This window comes from Ranitomeya variabilis, chromosome 4, assembly GCF_051348905.1.
Source record: "Ranitomeya variabilis isolate aRanVar5 chromosome 4, aRanVar5.hap1, whole genome shotgun sequence".
Taxonomy (NCBI): domain Eukaryota; kingdom Metazoa; phylum Chordata; class Amphibia; order Anura; family Dendrobatidae; genus Ranitomeya; species Ranitomeya variabilis.
The window spans coordinates 87,313,501-87,334,926 of record NC_135235.1 but is presented as its reverse complement, the minus strand read 5'-3'; the positions used below and the strand labels follow the sequence as shown (position 1 = coordinate 87,334,926).

Below are 21,426 nucleotides of genomic sequence, written 5' to 3'. Positions count from 1 at the left end.
TTGTTACATTGGTCCCAGCTCTCTGCAGTTCATTCACTAGGTCCCCCCGCGTGGTTCTGGGATTTTTGCTCACCGTTCTTGTGATCATTCTGACCCCACGGGGTGGGATTTCGCGTGGAGCCCCAGATCGAGGGAGATTATCAGTGGTCTTGAATGTCTTCCATTTTCTAATTATTGCTCCCACTGTTGATTTCTTCACTCCAAGCTGGTTGGCTATTGCAGATTCAGTCTTCCCAGCCTGGTGCAGGGCTACAATTTTGTTTCTGGTGTCCTTTGACAGCTCTTTGGTCTTCACCATAGTGGAGTTTGGAGTCAGACTGTTTGAGGGTGTGCACAGGTGTCTTTTTATACTGATAACAAGTTTAAACCGGTGCCTTTACTACAGGTAATGAGTGGAGGAAAGAGGAGGCTCTTAAAGAAGAAGTTACAGGTCTGTGAGAGCCAGAGATCTTGATTGTTTGTTTCTGACCAAATACTTATTTTCCACCATAAAATGCAAATAAAATGATAAAAAAAACAGACAATGTTATTTTCTGGATTTTTATTTCTCAGTTTGTCTCCCATAGTTGAGGTCTACCTATGATGTAAATTACAGACGCCTCTCATCTTTTTAAGTGGTGGAACTTGCACTATTGCTGAATGACTAAATACTTTTTTGCCCCACTGTATATACAAATCTTTGGACGCAGCAGCAGCTGACAACTAAATCTCTAACTTTAATTTCCAGATGAGGCCCTATTGCACTTTGTATCTTTTTACAGTACAAATTATGTTTTAGATAGTGATATCAGTTATTTGATGTCTAATATCAATATACCTCAAACTTAACTTAAAAAAACAGCCTAGATAAATTTATCAAAATTTTCTGTTAGATTCCATCCTTTGGTTCAACAAACATGATAAATTGAAATATGCTTCCAGTCGTCTTCCATAAGCATTCAACACCTGAAGTGCAAATGTAACAACTGACTCACAGAACCCTTAGGGTTCTACCTGTCACTAAGATGTTTTAACTCAAATCAATAAAGGTCATTTAATGGCAGTCAATAAATAAATAAAATAACACGAAGTTCTGTAAACTAAAAATTGTGATCACAACAAGGCATTTAAAAATATCTTCCATAACAAAATATAACTTTCTGTGTCAGAATTCCCTGGAGTTCTCATATTTATTGATATCCTGTAGTGGCAGTCACCTTCCTCACCTTCATCTATCGCAGAGCTCTAATATATAGGAGTTACGCTATAATATGTACATAGTTAAGCATATTTTCTTAAGCTTCAAATCCTCGCTGCAGTCAATTGTAATTTTCATTTGCAGATTACCATTTCTATAGCTTTCAACTTTACAGGAACCCCCCCTGGTCTTTTGATTATTTTCGATGATGTCTTGCAATTTATTTAAGCATTAAGATTTATGCTTTATGCTGTTGTTTGATGTTGTATTATTTATATAAGCAAATAAGTTTTAGATTATTTAATGGCAGGAAAATCTTTTGGAGATAACCAGAATGTTAAATGAATTGATTGTCATGCTGTGGCTATTCACGTAAATGGACTAATAGATGTTGAAGCTTGATAGCCGGCAAGCACAAATACATTGTTGTCATCTATTTATCACTAAAATTACCCTGCTTGTGAGTTATTTTAGCTTTCGTTGATTTCAATCCATCTCTTCGATGTTATGTTCAGTGGATAGAGTATGAAAAAAGTCAAGCCAAGGCCATGGGCACCCAATAAAACAGGTAGTTTCAGAGTCATTCCAGTTATCTGCATCCAAGTGCTAGTGCTAGTGGGCTTTTGAGTGGTCTGAGCATGTAAATAATGTAACGAGTGAATTATAAAGGGAAATAGATGAAGATGGAGTAGTGCTGAGTATATAATAGGGTTTTATAATGGAATGGTCAAAATCTGGTAATTTAATGCGATGTCACATCCATGTTTAAACCTGATGCTGTAACAACTGCCCTGGACAGGTTACTGCTCGACTCTGTAAGTGCTAATTCAACTAATTCACCCATTATTTCACTTGTGTTTTTCTGCATTGAGCTGGTAGGTAATTAGTTCTTTTGCTGGGCGCCATGGGCAGGCTCCCTTCTATATAAACTCCAACAGACAGTCTGTAGCTGCCAATTAGGCTACATTCATTACATTCATACATTCAGTATTTGGTCAGTAATTTACATCATTATTTGTCAGCCAAAACCAGGAGTGGGTAATAAATGCAGAACTGGAAACATGTTTCTACTATACAGGGTGGGCCATTTATATGGATACACCTAAATAAAATGGGAATGGTTGTTTTAAATCAACTTCCTGTTTGTGGCACATTAGTATATGGGAGGGGGAAACTTTTCAAGATGGGTGGTGACCATGGTGGCCATTTTGAAGTCGGCCATTTTGGATCCAACTTTATTTTTTTCAATGGGAAGAGGGTCATGTGACACATCAAACTTATCCAGAATTTCACAAGAAAAACAATGGTGTGCTTAGTTTTAACAGAACTTTATTCTTTCATGAGTTATTTACAAGTTTCCCTTTGTTTACAGTCATTGACATGTCGCAGAGGTTAACATGTGAGGAGCGGATAGACATTGTGTTGATGTCTGGTGAACGCAGTACCAGGGTCATTGCAGCAGATTTCAGTGCAAGACACCCTACACAAGAAAACTGTCACCATTCCCATTTTATTTAGGTGTATCCACATAAATGGCCCAACCAAGAAAGTTTGCCTCATCACTAAACAAAATGTTCTGTTTAAACTAAGGGTCCTGTTCCAAGTTTTGTTTTGCCCATTCTGCAAATTCAGCGTGCCGATCTGAGTCACCGACCATTCCCATTTTATTTAGGTGTATCCATATAAATGGCCCAACCAAAAAAGTTTGCCTCATCACTGAACAAAATGTTCTGTGTAAACTAAGGGTCCTGTTCCAAGTTTTGTTTTGCCCATTCTGCAAATTCAGCTTGCCGATCTGGGTCACCGATCATTCCCATTTTATTTAGGTGTATCCATATAAATGGCCCACCCTGTACTTTTCATCTATTTGCTCCACTCCTGACTTTGGTTTACAAATACTGATGAAAAATACTGACCAAATATTGAATGTGTGAATGAGGCCTTAGTATGTTTAGATTTTACGACGCTCACTTATTTGGATTTGACTTGGTTCCTGTGGTCTTTATTTTATCTCCCATGTTCTGACTCCAGCTTAAATTTTGACTACCCACTTGTCCCCTGATTTTGTCCTTGACGTGACTTCTCAGCTTTGATCCTGCTAGGTGATCTTTCCTGCCTATAGTTCACGCTTCCTAAAGGCAAATGTCAACTGGACTCCATTATAAACCTAAATCCCTGTACAGAGGTTAAAGGGTGTCAGGGTTTCTCTGGAGTCTGCCAGATAGAGTGGCTTGGGCCTAGTCTGTCCAAGGTAGCTTTTTTGAGCCTGGTGCCTCTGATAGACATAACATCTGAGGTTCACTATAACTAGCAGTAGAGTCTTCTTTCCTGCATGGGCTCTAAGCAGCTGAATAAGTTGTGTCAGCATAGAATGCACATCCATTGCCACTTTGGATGTGAGCCAAGATGTATTTAGTTTTTCTTTGTTAATAGAACACCATAGAAGGGAGATTTAGGAGTAGAAAACCCCTATTCTTTAATAAAAAGGTCACTTATGTCCATGGATTCTGTATTATTGCTATATTAGGAAATACATTCCAAAAAATGACTGTGGTTAATATTCCTTCTTGTCTAGAAAAAAAATGAAGATAGCCATGCACCTTAAATAACGGTTGGCATAATGCTTTTTCAGCTGACAGCTTTTCTTTCACACCCTCCATAAACTTGGATGCTAAGCTCTGCCGAGTGTATAAATGGTCTAAGAGTGAAAGGGAAGTGAGCCTGGGCCAAAAGTTTGTCTCTTGTGGTAATCAGGGATTTAAAACCATCATGTGCAATGTTTTTTTCTCCTCATCTACCATTAGGGGAGATTTAGGATACCCCTAAACACTTTTGCTCTCAAAAATATCATAAAAGTTGGCAATGCTATCCTTGGACACATGTTTTTACACCCCTTGTATCTCTCTTTCTCTTCTCTGTTTTTCAGAATATTGTTGTCTAAAAAAGCTTCTTGCATCCATGTGCCTCTTTGCAATCTACAGTAAGTGAATAGTATACACCATCTGGAACGAGAACAGTATCCTTTTTTTAGTATTTATGTGCTTGACGCCTAACATGAGCATAGACAATTCTTGTTACATGGCAACTGCTATTGAGAGCAAACACATTGGATTCGCATATTCGAAGGAAGCTTTTATGAGATATTCACAAAATGCTTTATTTCCTCTCTGAAACTATGAAAATTGGATCTCTTACAGATACTAATAATCAGTAAAACTGAAATGTTTGCAATATTGACGGCATCTGCAGCTTGCAATATGTTACAGAACTACATGGCTTTTTCCATCAATGCTGCTGTTATTTTTTTTGTAATTTTTTTTTAATCTCCAATTTCTATTTAAAGTGACAAAAATATAGTATTTTTGCCTCAGATGTAAAGACTTTGATGTAGTCACTCTGCATTAAGTCAAGGGACAAATCTGTATAGAATTTTAGACTAGAAATGAGCAAATCATTTGAAATTCAAATTTGCCGACCACCAATTTTTCGAAGAAAAAAAATTGAATTGCAGCTATTAAAATCTTGCAAATCTCAATATTAGAAAGCTTGTAATTACTGAAAATATACACCCTATAGAAGAGAGAGATGACCTTGCTGATTATCAGGGTAAGTTGCCATGTTCAGGATTTGCTGCGGTTTTGACGCTGCGTTTTTAAGCAGCGTAAAAGACGCAGCGGCCAGATGTTACAGCATAGTGGATGGGATTTCTGGAAATCCCATGTACACTGTGCATCTATGTGAACCTGCGGATCACACGAGGAAACTGACATGTGGTGCATCTTTCAGATCTGCAGCATGTCAATTTATCTTGTGGGTACGCATGCAGATTTTCACCATAGACTTGCATTAATGAGGAAAATCTGCATGTGTAAAAAACATAAATGCGTGTCCGCTAATTTGCATAAAAGTTGTGGAAATGATGCCGACATTCTGCCATGTCAAAACTGCAGCAAATCCTGAACATGAGACTTACCTGGTGACTGTAGATTTAAAATTACTTTGCCATACAAACTGTGTTCCACTGGGAGCAACTGACCGGCTATGGCTGAATAATGCAATAGATGTCATTTCTGCAACAGGGCATTATGGGAAAGCCCACGTGGCCACACAAGAAGACATTAGTCCACTCTGTGATACTTCAGCAGTATGGAATATGGTTCAGGCATTTTTTTTGCAAACCACGAATTGAAACTCTAAATTTTAATAATCATGTGAAATATCAATCTTTAGAAAATTTGATAGGCGTTTAATCATCCTCAAATCGATCTCTATTTGCTACTATCATATTTTGATATTGATGGCACAGCAATCAGCTGTTTGTGGCTCCAGTTGCAGCCAGATGTTAAAAGTTACAAAGCGGAAAAGCACAGCTCTGTCAACTGCTCAGCTGAAGAGGAGCTAATCTGCAGTACCAGCAGCTACTAAGCAGTATAGAACAGCTGGTCTAACACTAGCCATGTATGATTTTTATACATACACTAGATGGAGGCCCCATGCTATCGCATCGGGATGGCAGTAATGTCACAATGGGAGCAGGCATGCGTCGTTGTTGTTGCCTAATTCCTTCCTGTGATAATCTAAGGACTTTTGCATCAGGAGACTCATGTGCTTGACGCCTACGCTTATATGCATTGTTTTTGTCCCAGCGATGCTGTTGCTCTTCAAGGGTCTCATTTGCCCTTTGTTGTCTTCGACATTCTGCCTTTGCTGCTTTCCTGTCATTGGTGTACTTTTTATGAGGAGCCATGTTCGCATTGATATTTGCTTTTTAAAGGGGCTTTCCCACAAACAAAAATTGTCTGACCGTGTACCAAACATACCACAACTCCTGGGCAGGGGAGGAAGCAAAAGACAATACTGACAATACAGCAGGAGATCGCAGAGGATACATTTTGTGAGGTAAAATATTTTTGAAAAACAGTCAGTGATTTATTTTGCCTCACAAAATGAATCCACTGTGATTTCCTGTTGTAATGTCAGTATTATCTTTTGCTTCCTCCCCTGCCCAGGAGATGTGGTATCCTGTGTACATAGTCAGACAGACTAAACCCTGTGTCTGACCATGTACAGGACATACCAAAGCTCCTGGGCAGGGGAGGAAGCAAAAGACAATAATGACATTACAGCAGGAGATCGCAGAGGATACATTTTGTGAGGTAAAATATTTTTAAAAAACAGTCAGTGAACTATTTTACCTCATAAAATGAATTCTCTGTGATCCTGTGCTGTAATGTCAGTATTGTCTTTAGCTTCCTCCTCTGTCCAGGAGATGTGGTATGCTAAGTACACGGTCAGACACAGTCAATTTTTAAAATGAACTTTCATTTGGGGAAAACCCCTTTAATGTGACTGACTTCCTCTGGCTGTAGACATGTCACGCATCTGCCGCAGGGATTAGCCAAATGATTCACTGCACCTGCATGTAATTCGTGCAGGTGCAGTAAATCAGACCGCCGCCATCTTTCTGCAGACAGATAGTGGCGGTCACATTAAGACTGTGCATGCACTCCTCCTGTACAAAGATGGCCACAGTCAGTGAATCATTTGGCTGATCAGGGCAGTGGCATGTTCGCGACGGTGTTCTGCTGGTGGTACCGTGCAAGAGGCTGTGAGAGTGTGTGAATGAGTGTGAGTGAATGTGTGAGCAAGTGTGAGAGTGTGAGAGTGTGAGTGTGAGTGTGTGAGTGTAAGAGTGTGAGAGTGTGAGTGAGTGTGTCTGTGAGTGTGTCTGTGAGTGTGTAAGAGTGTGAGTGTGTGTGTGTGATTGTGGGTGTGAGTGTGTGAGTGTGTGTTGGTGTGTGAGTGTGTGAGTGTGTGAGTGTGTGAGAGTGTGAGAGTGTGAGAGTGTGTGAGTGTGAGAGTGCGTGAGTGTGTATGTGTGTGTGTGTGAGTGTGTGGTGCATATGGCATATAGAGTGTGTGTGTGTGGTGCAATGGTGTTCCGCTGGTGGTACCACACAGTAGGTTGGTACCAGCAGCAGTTTCCATATTGAGACACCCATCACTTGGGTGTCTCAATATGGCTGTCGGTGAACTCCGCTTGGAATTCTGGGATACGGTGACATCTGAACAGAACAGGAAATTAAAACACTGCAAGGCAATTATATAAATAGACTAGATGGTGGCCCGATTCTAATGCATCGGGTATTCTAGAATATGTATGTAGTTTATTTATGAAGTTTTCAGAATAATGCAATTTATACACAGGATTCGGATGGCCAGGCGTGACCAATTAGCGAAGCGTAGTTCAAATTCCGTGCCAATTCGCGTCCGGACTGCACCTGTCGCTGATTGTTTGCGGCCGGGTGTGACCAATCAGTAAAGCCAGGGTCTGTTCTAGGTTTTTGAGGGCCCCAGGTGAAAGAGTCTCAGTGGGCCCCCTCTTTAACACATACCACAATTCATGATGCACAGATACAGCAGAGAAACATAGCACAGCCAAGTAGCATATAACACAGCCCACATAGCATATAACACAGCCCATGTAGCATATAGCACAGCCACGTAGCATATAGCACAGGCCACATAGTATATAGCACAGGCCATGTAGTATATAACACAGCCCACAAAGCATATAGAACAGCCACATAGCATATAACACAGCCATGTAGTATATAACAGACCACGTAGCATATAACACAGCCCACGTAGTATATAGCACAGCCACGTAGTATATAGCACAGCCACATAGTATATAGCACAGCCACATAGTATATAGCACAGCCATGTAGTATATAGCACAGCCCACGTAGTATATAGCACAGCCCATGTAGTATATAGCACAGTCCACGCAGTATATAGCACAGCCCATGCAGCGTATAACACAGCACATGTAGTATATATCACAGCCCAAGTAGCATATAACACAGCCCATGTAGTATATAACACAGGCCACGTAGTATATAACACTGCCCATGTAGTATATAACACAGCCACTTAGTATATAGTACAGCCACGTAGTATATTGTCCAGCCACGCAGTATATAGCACAGATACATAGTATATAACACAGCCCATGCAGTATATAACACAGCCCAAGTAGTATATAACACAGCCCACGTAGTATATAGCAATGTGGGCACCATATCCCTGTTAAAAAAAAGAACTAAAATAAAAATAGTTATATTCTCACCTTCCGGCGGCCCCCAGATCCAGGCCAGGTGTTTAGCAATGCTCCTTGCGTGCTCCGGTCCCAAGAATGCATTGCGGTCTCGCAAGATGATGACGTAGCGGTCTCGCAAGACCTCAATGCATGGATCGGAGCGTCATGAGGAGCGGGAAAGGTGCCGGAAGGTGAGAATATAATATTTTTTTTTATTATTATTTTTAATATTAGATCTTTTTACTATTGATGCTGCATAGACAGCATCAATAGTAAAAAGTTGGTCACACAGGGTTAATAGCAGCGTTATAGGCTGCGTTACACCGCTGCATAACGCGGTGTAATGCAGCCATTAACCCTGTGTGAGCACTGACTGGAGGGTAGGACTGGAGGGTAGTAGGGAGGGGGCACTGACGGAGAGTAGGAAGGTGCGAATTCGCGGCCGGACTGTGCCCGTCACTGATTGGTCGCAGCCTGCCGGCCACGACCAATCAGCAATGCGGGATGTCCATTACAGACAGACAAACAGACAGACAGATGGACGTGACCCTTAGACAATTATATAGATAGATGTTCTTTTATATACAGTCATATGAAAAAGTTTGGGCACCCCTATTAATCTTAAGCTTAATGTTTTATAAAAATTGTTTTTTTTGCAACAGCTATTTCAGTTTCATATATCTAATAACTGTTGGACACAGTAATGTTTCTGCCTTGAAATGAGGTTTATTGTACTAACAGAAAATGTGCAATCTGCATTCAAACAAAAGTTGACAGGTGCATAAGTATGGGCACCCTTATCATTTTCTTGTTTTAAATACTCCTACCTACTTTTTACTGACTTACTAAAGCACTTTTTTTGGTTTTGTAACCTCATTGAGCTTTGAACTTCATAGCTAGGTGTATGCAATCATGAGAAAAGCTACTTAAAGTGGCCACTTGCAAGTTGTTCTCCTGTTTGAATCTCCTCCGAAGAGTGGCATCATGGGCTCCTCAAAACAACTGTCAAATGATCTGAAAACAAAGATTATTCAACATAGTTGTTCAGGGGAAGGATACAAAAAGCTGTCTCAGAGGTTTAACCTGTCAATTTCCACTGTGAGGAACATAGTAAGGAAATGGAACAACACAGGTACAGTTCTTGTTAAGGCCAGAAGTGGCAGGCCAAGAAAATCATCAGAAAGGCAGAGAAGAAGAATGGTGAGATCAGTCAAGGACAATCCTCAGACCACCTCCAGAGAGCTGCAGCATCAACTTGCTGCAGATGGTGTCACTGTGCATCATTGTTTACTTAAATTGGAGTATGCGGCACTTCACTGCACAATAGGGTAACCAGGGGAAAAATGATAGGGAAAATAAGTTAAGAGCATACAGCTACACCAAGGCTGTGATAACTTCATTCTCAAGATAACGGTGAAATGCCAGCAACTTATGAAATGGGAAAACCATTCAGTGATTTTATGAAGAGATGACAAGGGTTGTGAATTTTACAGGATGTTGTTTTAATGCAATTACACTCTGCTAACAACAAGCAGATGATTAACGGTTTAATTGTGATGTCACAATGAAAAGCTGTGAGTCAGGGAAGTCAAGGAATCCAAGATCAAGAGCCAGGAAGGTACATCATAAACAGAGGGAATAGACAAACATGTAGTCAGGTTACAGTCCGGGATCAGAATTTCAAGGTCAGAGTGCGTCAAGACAATAGGGGTAATACCAATGGGTACTCAAAAGGCAAATTCAAGGCCACCAGTGAAGATCAGAATGTCAGAATTCAGAGCACAGAGCCACACATCACTGAGCAGAAAGCTATCACTAGCAATAGTCCCAGCATAGCCAGCCAGCTAAATGGCCAAGTAATCACCCCGAAAGGTGATCCCTGGAAGATTTCCAGCAGGCCCTGCCTAATTGGTTGAAAGGAAATCCTATATAGGAAACTGACATCCCAGCACGTCTTTGCATACTATAGGATGGCTGAGCTATCATGCAAAATGCTGACAGCCCGGCACACCTCCCAAAATTCATAGGATTGCTGAGCTGTCACTCACTGCGTCCTTAGGACACAGTGAACGGCGGCATTATGACAAAAATGCAGCGTGATTAACAGTATGGTTTTAATAAATTGAACAATGTGATTAATGAAATGTACAATATGCATTATAGCAGCAAAAATCATATTATCATATAAGGAAATCATAGCTGTGCATAATAATACTTAAAAAGCACAGACATTGATAAAAAATTGATTTTTTTTTTGGAATTGGCTGCACAATTCAGACACAATGCCTTTTACATCTGATTATATATATGTAGAAACAATTTTATAGAGATAAGATGGAAAAGCTAAGGTCGTAAATTCTGGCTCACTAGCTTCTTGGAAAGTGATTGACAGCTACTGGCATGGGTTCCTGCAAAAGTTGTTCAGAAATATCTAGACACTTGGGTAAATAAATCTTAAAATATTAAAGCATTTAGTAAACAGCATACATAAGAAATCTACTTCAGATATCAGGTAATTCAAAAATATACCTCTTCTTCAATAAGCTTAAGGTTAATCTACACATCTCATATGCATTAAATGATCATTAATTAATGTGTCTAAACCCAAAAAAGCAAACTCTTTCTTTTTCCTAAAGGCTATATTAGCTCATGTAATTTTTTTCTTAGATACCACTTATTTTGGTTGATAACATCATTGGAAAAAAATCTGTGTCACATCGCTACTTGAACCTTCTCAAGGGATCTCTGCTTTTGTCATCAGGTACCACGATACTCACTCTGCTCCGAAAGCAGCACTGGTAATGGAGGAGTTGTCATGGCCAGTATCTCCGGGCATCACATATGATGTAAAGAGAGGGATGATATTGCGGCTGGGAATTGTTGGCAACATGAGTTAGTTTGCTGTACAGTTTTAGCCAAGTTCCAGTTTTCAGATAGAATGCCTCCCATTTCACTGTAAAATATTTTGGTGTATGGGAGAAGTTCATGTTCGACTCAATGACTGCAAAGGTACCCAAAAACTTTGGCTGAAAGACAAACCCAAATCATCACCCCTTTGATTTTCACCAAACAATGTGCAGGTTATTATGGTCAACTATTTTTAATTTGGTCTCCTCTGTAGTAATGAGCGCAAGTGCTCATTACTCGAGTTTCCCTAGGATGCTCGGGTGTGCACCAAGTATAGCGAGTGCTCCAGTGACATGTTTGAGTTCCCGCGGTCTCATGTTTTTTGGCTGACTGACAGCCACAAAATATGCAGAGATTGCCTATGTTTACCAGGCCATCCCCGCATGCTTTATGGCTAACAGCCATGAAACATGTGGCTGCAGCTAGTGATGAGCGAATATAATCGTTACTCGAGATTTCTCGAGCATGCTCGGGGGTCCTCCAAGTATTTTTTAGTGCTCGGAGTTTTAGTTTTTCTTGCTGCAGCTGAATTATTTACACCTGTTAGCCAGCATAAGTACATGTGGGGATTCTCTAGCAACCAGGCAACCCCCACATGTACTTATGCTGGCTATCAGATGTAAATCATTCAGCTGCGGCAAGAAAAACTAAAACTCCGAGCACTAAAAAATACTCGGAGGACCCCAAGCATGCTCGAGAAATCTTGAGTAACGAGTATATTCGCTCATCACTAGCTGCAGTGACTTGAACATGACACTCAAGCACTTGTGATTAGGGTTGAGCAACCTTTACTTTTATAGGATCGGGTCGGGTTTCACGAAACCCGACTTTTTCAAAAGTTGGGTCGAGTGAAATCGGCCGATCCTATAAAAAAGTCGGGGTCGGGGTCGGCCGAAACTCGAAACCCAATGCAGTGCATTGGGTTTCCAATGGTTCCCAGGGTCTGAAGGAGCGGAAACTCTCCTTCAGGCCCTGGGATCCATATTTAAGTGTAAAATAAAGAATTAAAATAAAAAATATCGCTATACTTACCCTCTGACGGGCCCTGGTACTAACCGGGAACCTTCCTTCCTTAGAATCAGCCTTCCAGGACCTAGCGGTGACGTCGCGGTGACGTCGCGGCTTGTGATTGGTCGCGCGGCCGCCCATGTGACCGCTCGCGCGACCAATCACAAGCCGCAACGTCACCATGACGTCACCGAAGGTCCTGGAAGGGCTGATTCTTAGGAAGGAAGGCTGCCGGAAAGAAGCAGGGCGTGTCCGAGGGTGAGTATATACCTAATAGGAATATACTCACCCTCGGCTTCGTTCCGGCAGCCTTCCTTCCTAAGAATCAGCCCTTCCAGGACCTTCGGTGACGTCATGGTGATGTCGCGGCTTGTGATTGGTCGCGCGAGCGGTCACATGGGCGGCCGCGCGTCCAATCACAAGCCGCGACGTCACCGCGACGTCACCGCAAGGTCCTGGAAGGCTGATTCTAAGGAAGGAAGGTTCCCGGTTAGTACCAGGGCCCGTCAGAGGGTAAGTATAGCAATATTTTTTATTTTAATTCTTTATTTTACACTTAAATCTGAATTCCGATACCAATTCCCGATATCTTAAACATATCGGGAATCGGTATCGGAATTCCGATTCCAGATTCAGAAGATCGCCGACTTCATGGCCGACCCCACACAGGGGTCGGGTCGGGTTTCATGAAACCCGACTTTGCCAAAAGTCGGCGACTTCTGAAAATTGCCGACCCGTTTCACTCAACCCTACTTGTGATACTTGGTGCATACCAGAGCACTCTAAGCAAACTCAAGTAACGAGCACTTGCGCTCATCATCGATTATGTCTTGATAAGTAAAACCATAGAATTTAAAGAGTGTGTACTTACAGTAGTTATTTTCTTATGACAGTATGTTATATTTTAGATGCTATCCGTGAAAGAAAAGTTTTCTTTAATGCTTTGTTACTCTAACACTAAAATTAACTATTGTGCAAGGAAAATATAATTAAAATGAAATCAAATGTAAATAAATTAAATTTAAAATGAGTTGATTTACAAATAGTTCATATGAAGCTATTAATATTGTTTTTGCCTCCGTAGAAATCTTGTTAATCTATCAGAAAACCCAATTACATTGATAATTATTTTTAGAGGGATTTTATTTCTTAGAAGAGCTATGATGTTAGAAATGAAGCGAGCAGGTCTACTGTCACTACATATAATGCGCACATTTTCATCTCCTCAATCACATATATTATGTGTCCTTTAGTAGCGAATGGGTCATTTAGTGATGCTGTGCACAAATATGTCTTCTGCAGATTTAAGAGAAAAAAGTCCAGAAGTCTATCTCTAATTTGTAATTGGTAAGAAAAGAAACAAAAAAAGAATTATTAACTGTGTGCACAATTACTAGGCAATTTGTATTTTTGATCATTTATTTTATTGTTGAACTACAGAACTGTCTGTCAATTCAAAAGGTTAATAAACCTGAAACATGAATATTTAAGAAAGTAAAAGTGAGGTTTTGTCTTTCCTGGGAAAATACAATGTCTGCAGAATTATTGGGCAACTATTAGTGTACAGAATTATCATGCAACTAAATGAAAAATGTAAATTTTCCAATGCAATTCTTACTTGTCATCTACTAAATTAAGAATAATAACTAAAGATGAGCAGATCAATCCATGGAGGATCGAAATAGAGTCAAATTTCCTAAAACTTATGTGAATTAAATATTTTAAGATTTGATTCATGGGTAGTGTTGAGCGATACCGTCCGATACTTGAAAGTATCGGTATCGGATAGTATCGGCCAATACCCGAAAAGTATCGGATATCGCCGATACCAATACCCGATACCAATACAAGTCAATGGGACACCAAGTATCGGAAGGTATCCTGATGGTTCCCAGGGTCTGAAGGAGAGGAAACTCTCCTTCAGGCCCTGGGATCCATATTAATGTGTAAAATAAAGAATTAAAATAAAAAATATTGATATACTCACTTCTCCGGAGGCCCCTGCACCTTACCGCTGTTAACCGGCAGCCTTCTTTGCTTAAAATGAGCAAAGAACATGAGCGGCACGCGACCAATCAGAAGCCGTGACGTCATGGAAGGCCCTAAACGCGCTCATTTTATGCAAAGAAGGCTGCCAGTTAACAGCGGTAAGGTGCAGGGGCCTCCGGAGAGGTGAGTATATCAATATTTTTTATTTTAATTCTTTATTTTACACATTAATATGGATCCGATACCGATTCCAGATACCACAAAAGTATCGGAACTCGGTATCGGAATTCCGAAACCGCAAGTATCGGCCGATACTCGATACTTGCGGTATCGGAATGCTCAACACTATTCATGGGTTGCAAAAAAAAACCCTTGTCCTTTACTATTTCACACACTGCTGAAGCATTAGAAACCAAGCAAACGTCTTCTTGTGCAGCTGCATGGGCCTCCATCAAAAGCTCTGCAGCTTTGACATTTTACAAATGATCATACCTTGTTCAATGGTGGCCAGCACCTGGGCCATCACAGATCAGCATTTTGTAGTTGAGCACAGTTTGTACAATAGAGTTATTTTCCATCTTCAGAGTCACTGGGTAAGCCTCTCTCTCATGTAGAATGTAAGCTCTTATGGTCAGTGGGGACCACTCTCTCTTATAGAGTGTAATCTCTCATTCTCTGTTCACAATGTGTATTTTACGAGAAATTGCAAGTTTTCCAGTCTTAAAATTATCTTGATTTTATTTGCCGCAAATATAATTTTTGTGGACGATTAGCACAAAGTTGGTAAATTAGCATTTCACAAAATTCGCTCATCTCTAATGACAACCAACCAACTCAAAATTTGCAAATATAAATTTCAGACATTTAAAAAATATATATCAGTGACCAATAAAGCCCCCCTTCTTTTCTATGACAGTCATAAGCCTTCTGTCCATGAAGTCTGTCACTTTCTTAATCTGTTAATGATCAACTTTTTTGAGCAGCACCAACCACAGCCTCCCAGACACTGTTTGGAGAGGTGGACTGCTTTCCTTCACCGCAAATCTCCCATTTTAGAAGGATCCACAAGTTTTCAATAGGGTTATGGTCAGGTGAGGAAGGGGCCATTCCATCATTCTTTCATCTTAAAGGCCTTTTGCTGGCTAGCCATGAAGTCATGTACTTCAATGCATGTGATGGAGCATTGCCTGAAAGACGCAGACTTTTCCTTGTATCGTGAACATTGCAGCCAATCACTGACTTTGAAGGCTATACATGTAGATGCTGCTCAAAGCTGCTGAGAATGCATATCGTCGAAACATGATCACTATAGAATAGTGATCCATGCCCAGAAGAACCATCTGCTGCACAGCCTTTTTTAATAAACCATTTTTTGGGAATAAAAAAAGAGTGATGGTGAGGTGACCTTCAAGCTTAAATGCAGTTTTTTTCCCATGAAATAGAAGGCATCCTATTAGGCATGACTTAATTAAGCGTTCTGACCAACACACATCTGTTGTTCTAGACTATTAATACATATATTATTCTGGATTACCACAAAAAAATTGACACACAGAAGCAAAGATGGACATAATTGTTCTATTCATTGCTCTTCCATAGTTCCTTCTCAGCAATGTGTATTAGAAATAATAACGCAGCAGATACCAAGTTACTCTGCATCTACCCACACAACTTCTGAAGCTTAAAACTTTGTATTCACTGCATCCGGAGCTTTATGTATTTCTTTTAAAATCAATACCTATTGTCTATTTCATGAAGCAAAGTCATTTAAAAAAAACATCAAGCTGTGTTCTTTAATATATTCCATGCTGAGAAAATAACTATTCCTTTATATAAAGATTTAAGTTGTTCTATCACATCTAACAATGGAAATTTTTCCTCATTCTCAGCTCTTACCTTGACTTTAAGCACTGACGCAAACATCCTAGCATCTTCTGACACTCCTCCCAGATAGAGCTTTTTTGAAAATTGTGGCACATGATCATTTTCATCTCGAACTTCAATGTACACCATAGCTGTATTACCTGTAATGACAAGAAGTTAGATCTTGTTTAACAGAAAGAAGAAATCGAAATGGTTATGAAATTTTAATTTGTGTTAAATGTAAAACCACACTAAGAAAATATCAAATCTACCAAGGTGAATAATTATTTTAAAGAGAATGTGTAATGCATGGGGATGTTTGAGGTAAATTGACTTTACCTAAAATTTTCGCAAAAAAAACATGGATTCTCCATTAACTGAAATTTTTGTTTTGTGTGAATTCAGCAAAATGGGTGACTGGACATAATTTTGCTAAATTACAGAGGGCCAGAAAAAAATTACTTACTGTTAGGGCTAGCGGAACGCACCGAGTAAATAGAGATGTTTTTATTGATATTGGTGCGTTCGCAGCCCGGGGTCCACAGTGCAGGAGTAACTGCTGCTAGCAAACGGCGGCACTATATGGCGGTATGGACTAACTCAGCTAATTCACCGATTAGCCGTGAAAGCAAAGCACTGTGCCTTGTTAGACTTCACAGAGGCACAGGCTAACTGCCCAAACAGAGAGCAGTCAGTGGTCACGCATGCACACAAAACTCCTTGCCGGAGGTGCCAGCATTCTAGGGGCTTATTTCAGCCGGGTCCCTGAACACACTCTCACGTGACCAAACTGGCGCAAAGAACAATACTAGAGCATGGCCGTGCGACCATGCGAGCCTTAAACAGTTGCAGCACGTACAGGACCTTCCTAGAAGGACCAATGAGAGGTTGCCACAGAGCGTGAGCACCTACAGGACCTTCTTGAAGGACTAATGGCCTCAGCTGCAGTATCTGATCATGTGACCCTTGATCTCCACTGAGACATTTTACTCTGGGCATGCTCAGAATGAGAAAAGCAGGACTTAGTCCCAGAAGCATCTGCTCACCGCTGCCCAGCACTGACTTCAATGGCAGAAGCAGGAAAAGCAGCAGTAACTCTTTGTACAGGGTCAGACTGAGCGAGACGCTGGGACCAATGTCTCCGCTGAGCAGGCTCCACTGCAGCAGGAGAAGAATGGGAGACTGCAGCGGAGATGGCACGAGATTACCCCTGTGCAGAGGCGGGAACTCGACCCCTAACATTACCCCCCCTCCTTGAGCCCCCCTCCTTGGGCCTCGCTACATTCGAAGGCAGCAATGAGCTGCGGAGCCCGAATGTTCTCAGCAGGCTCCTAGGACCTATCCTCAGAATCGTAACCCTTCAAGTCCACCAAATAAAATTTTTTGCCATGAACCACCTTGCACCCTAAAATAGCATTTACCTCGTAATCATCCGTAGACGAACCCGATGTCCCGGCAGATGACTCAGAAAACCGGGGCATGTATACGGGCTTAAGGAGGGACACATGAAAGGTGTCGGTGATACCTAGGCATGGAGGAAGGGCTAGACGGTAGACGACAGGATTAACCTGTTCGAGGACCTTGAAGGGACCCAAGTAGTGAGGAGCAAACTTAGTGGACTCAACACACAGCCTGATGTTACGAGCGGAGAGCCACACTAAGTCGCCAGGAGCAAAGGTCGGGGCAGGGCGCCGATGTGCATTGGCGGAGGACCTCATTCTCTCCTTGGAGGCCTGGATGGCATCCTGAGTGCGGTCCCAAATGTCTCGTGCCTCCACTGCCCAGTCTGCCACTCTGGAGTCAGCAGAGGACATGGGCATAGGCACAGGAACCCGCGGATGCTGGCCGTAATTAAGGAGGAAAGGAGTCTGACCGGTGGAGTCGGCTACAGTGTTGTTAAGGGCAAACTCTGACCACGGTAACAAGGATGCCCAGTCATCCTGCCTGGCAGAAACAAAATGTCGGAAATAAGTGACCAGAGTCTGATTGGCTCTCTCAACCAACCCATTCGTCTCGGGATGATAAGCCGAGGAGAGATTTAACTCAATACTGAGTAGACGACAAAGCTCCCTCCAGAATCGAGATGCAAACTGGGATCCCCGGTCACTGACAATCTTGTCCGGCATACCGTGTAAGCGAAAGATATGCTTGATGAACAAGGCTGCCAGAGCCCGTGCAGAAGGTAACCGTGAAAGAGGCACCAAATGATCACCCAGATAATGGTGCAAGTACGAGACTTGGGTAAGCCCACCACAAAGTCCATCCCGACCATCTCCAAGGGCCTGTCCGCCACCGGCAGAGGGTAAAGCAACCCAGTTGGCCAATGGCAAGGGGACATGTTCTTGGCGCAAGAGACACACGCGCAAACATAGTCTGCGACATCATGAGCCATATGCGGCCACCAGTATGTCCTCGCCAGTAACTCAGATGTCCTTTTGGAACCAAAATGTCCACCCACCCTGGATGAGTGTGCCCAAGAGAGAACCTCCGGTCGCAAACTGGATGGTACAAAAGTCTTGCCCGGAGGCACAGACTCTAGCGAAATCGGGGCCACAGTTCTCAGGCTCTCGGTGGGGACAATAAGCCGAGGCTCCTCTTCCTCCTCCACAGATGACACAACGGAGCGCGAGAGAGCATTGGCACAAATGTTCTTCTCCCCAGAAAGAGAATGGAGGGTGAAATGAAACTGGGAGAAGAACAAGGACCATCTGGCCTGGCGAGAATTTAACCGCTGGGCTGTCTGCAGGTACACCAAATTTTTATGATCTGTGAAGACTTGGAAGGAAAATGAGCTCCCTCCAAGAGATGTCTCCACTCCGAGAAAGCCAACTTCATGGCTAGCAACTCCCTGTCCCCGATGGAATAATTCCTCTCTGCTGGTGAGAAGGTCTTAGAAAAGAAGAAGCAAGGATGCTTCCGACCTTGAGCATCCTTTTGGAAGAGGTCTGCTCCAGCACCAACTTATCAGGCATCCACCTCCATGATAAATGGCTTATCTACATCGGGGCGATGCAGGATGGGAGCGCTAGCGAAGTGTGACTTTATGGAGATAAAGGCCTTGGAGACCTCCTCAGACCACAATTTGTGATTTGCCCCCTTCTTGGTGAGGGCAACCAAGGGAGCTACCAAAGTTGAGAAGTGCGGAATGAACTGGCAATAATATTTAATGAACCCCATAAAGCGCTGCACCACTTTAAGAGAATGGCGTTCCTGCCAGTCCATCACTGCCTGTAGTTTGGCAGGATCCATAGCCAATCCCTGGGTGGAGATGTGGAGATGATATAGCCTAGGAAAGGTAAGGACTCCTGCTCGAACATACACTTCTCCAACTTGGGATAGAGGGAGTTTGCCCATAGGAGGTCGAAGACTTTGCAAACATCTCTCCGGTGGGAGTCAATATCTGGAGAGTAGATAAGAATATCATCCAGATAGACAACGACCAAGGTGGAGAGCATATCCCGGAAGATGTCGTTCACAAAGTATTGGAAAACGGATGGGGCATTACAGAGCCCAAAGAGCATCACCAGATATTTATAGTGCCCATCCCTGATGTTAAAAGCCGTCTTCCATTCGTCCCCCTGACGGATGCGAATCAGGTTGTAAGCACCCCGCAGATCTAGTTTAGTAAACACCCTTGCTCCCCAAAGCCTATCGAAGAGCTCAGATATCAAGGGCAAAGGATACTTATTCTTAATGGTGATGGCATTAAGACCCCTGTAGTCTATGCATGGACGCAGTTCCCCATTCTTCTTCTGCACGAAGAAGAACCCAGCCCCAGCAGGAGACAATGACTTCCTGATGAACCATCTTGCCAGATTCTCTTGAATGTACTGAGACATTGCCTCCATCTCCGGGAGAGATAACGGATAAACTCGACCCCGGTGAGGCTCAGCACCAGGCAAGAGATCAATTGGACAGTCATAGGGGCGATGGGGCGGAAGGGTCTCCGCCGCCTTTTTGGAGAACACATCTGCATAAGACCAATATTGCTTGGGGAGAGAGGATAGATCTTCGGGTACCTCTGTAGTAGCAACCTGAACGCACTCCCTCTGACACCTACCCCCACAAGATTCACCCCTTCTCAGAATTCTGCCTGAGGACCACTCGATATGAGGAAAGTGGTACCGTAGCCAAGGTATCCCCAACAGGACCTCATCAATTCCCTCAGGAATAACGAGCAGAGATATAATCTCCTGATGGGATGGCGACATGGGCAGAATAAGAGGGATGGTCTGGTGTGTTATCTGTGAGGGCAGTGTCGACCCATTCACCACTTGTACCGTTACTGGTTGAGCTAGCATAACCAGGGCTATTGCGTAATGTTGGGCAAAGGCAGAAGACATAAAATTGCCCTCCACTCCAGAATCCACGTGGAGCTCTACCAAGTGGGTGGATGAGCCAATAATTATTGTCCCCTTAAAGGACAATTTGGAGGCAAACGTCGCCGTGTCTAGTGTATCTCCACCTACTACTGCTAGACGCTGACGTTTCCTCGACCGCTGGGGACATCTGGTGGCAAGATGTCCTGACTGCTGGCAAACATGACAGACCTTGAGTGCACAAGCGGTCCGGGACTTAGATCCCGCTCGTGACACTTCCATGGCCTCATGTGACTCAGGAACCGGGATTGAAGATTCCAGAGGTTTGGCAAAGGTGGGAGCCAGCCGAAACCTCTGCCTACACTGGGCTCGCTCTAACCTCCGCTCGTTAAAACGGAGGTCAATTCGAGTAGAGACAGTTATTAACTCCTCCAATGTGGCAGGAATCTCCCTAGTTAACATGATCAGCCAGGCCCCTCCAAAATATGGGGATAAGGGCTTTATCCGACCACTCCAGCTCAGAGGCTAAAGTATGAAAGCGGATGGCAAAATGGCTGACCAAGGACTCACCCTGAGTTAATGCCAGCAGTTGGAGCGCCGTGTCATGGGTGACTTAAGGTCCTAAAAAGACCTGTTTCAGAGTGCTCAGGAACAGCGGATCACTCTGCACCACATGATCGCCACTCTCCCACAGCGGTGTAGCCCATTCCAACGCCCTGTCCGACAAGAGAGACACAATAAATCCCACCTTAGCCCGCTCTGTGGGAAAACGTGCAGCCAGGAGCTCGAGGTGAATTGAGCACTGACTCACGAATCCCCTACAAGATTTGCTATCTCCAGAAAATTTTTCTGGCAGCGGGAGGCAAGATAATGTCGGAACAGGCGTGGCAGTGGACAAGGTTGCTGCAGCCACGCTAGCAGCCTGTACAGCAACTGCGGTAACATCCACAGCTGAGGTTAAGCTCTCGAGAGCTGCCAACCTACCCTCCAGCTGCTGGATATACCGCAAGGATTGCTGAATGTCCGCCATTTACTAGCCAGACCCTGGTGCTAGTATAATG

At 42.8% G+C, this 21,426-nt stretch overlaps 1 protein-coding gene across 2 annotated transcripts in view; it reads right to left on the bottom strand.

Annotated features, from left to right (window-relative positions):
* PCDH15 (protocadherin related 15) overlaps positions 1–21,426 on the bottom strand; it is a 2,374,726-nt gene that overhangs the window by 311,087 nt on the left and 2,042,213 nt on the right. For both annotated transcript variants that reach the window (XM_077258870.1, XM_077258871.1), the window contains one exon: positions 16,080–16,207. In XM_077258870.1, coding sequence (XP_077114985.1) covers positions 16,080–16,207 — 128 coding nt within the window. The remainder of the gene's footprint in view (positions 1–16,079; positions 16,208–21,426) is intronic.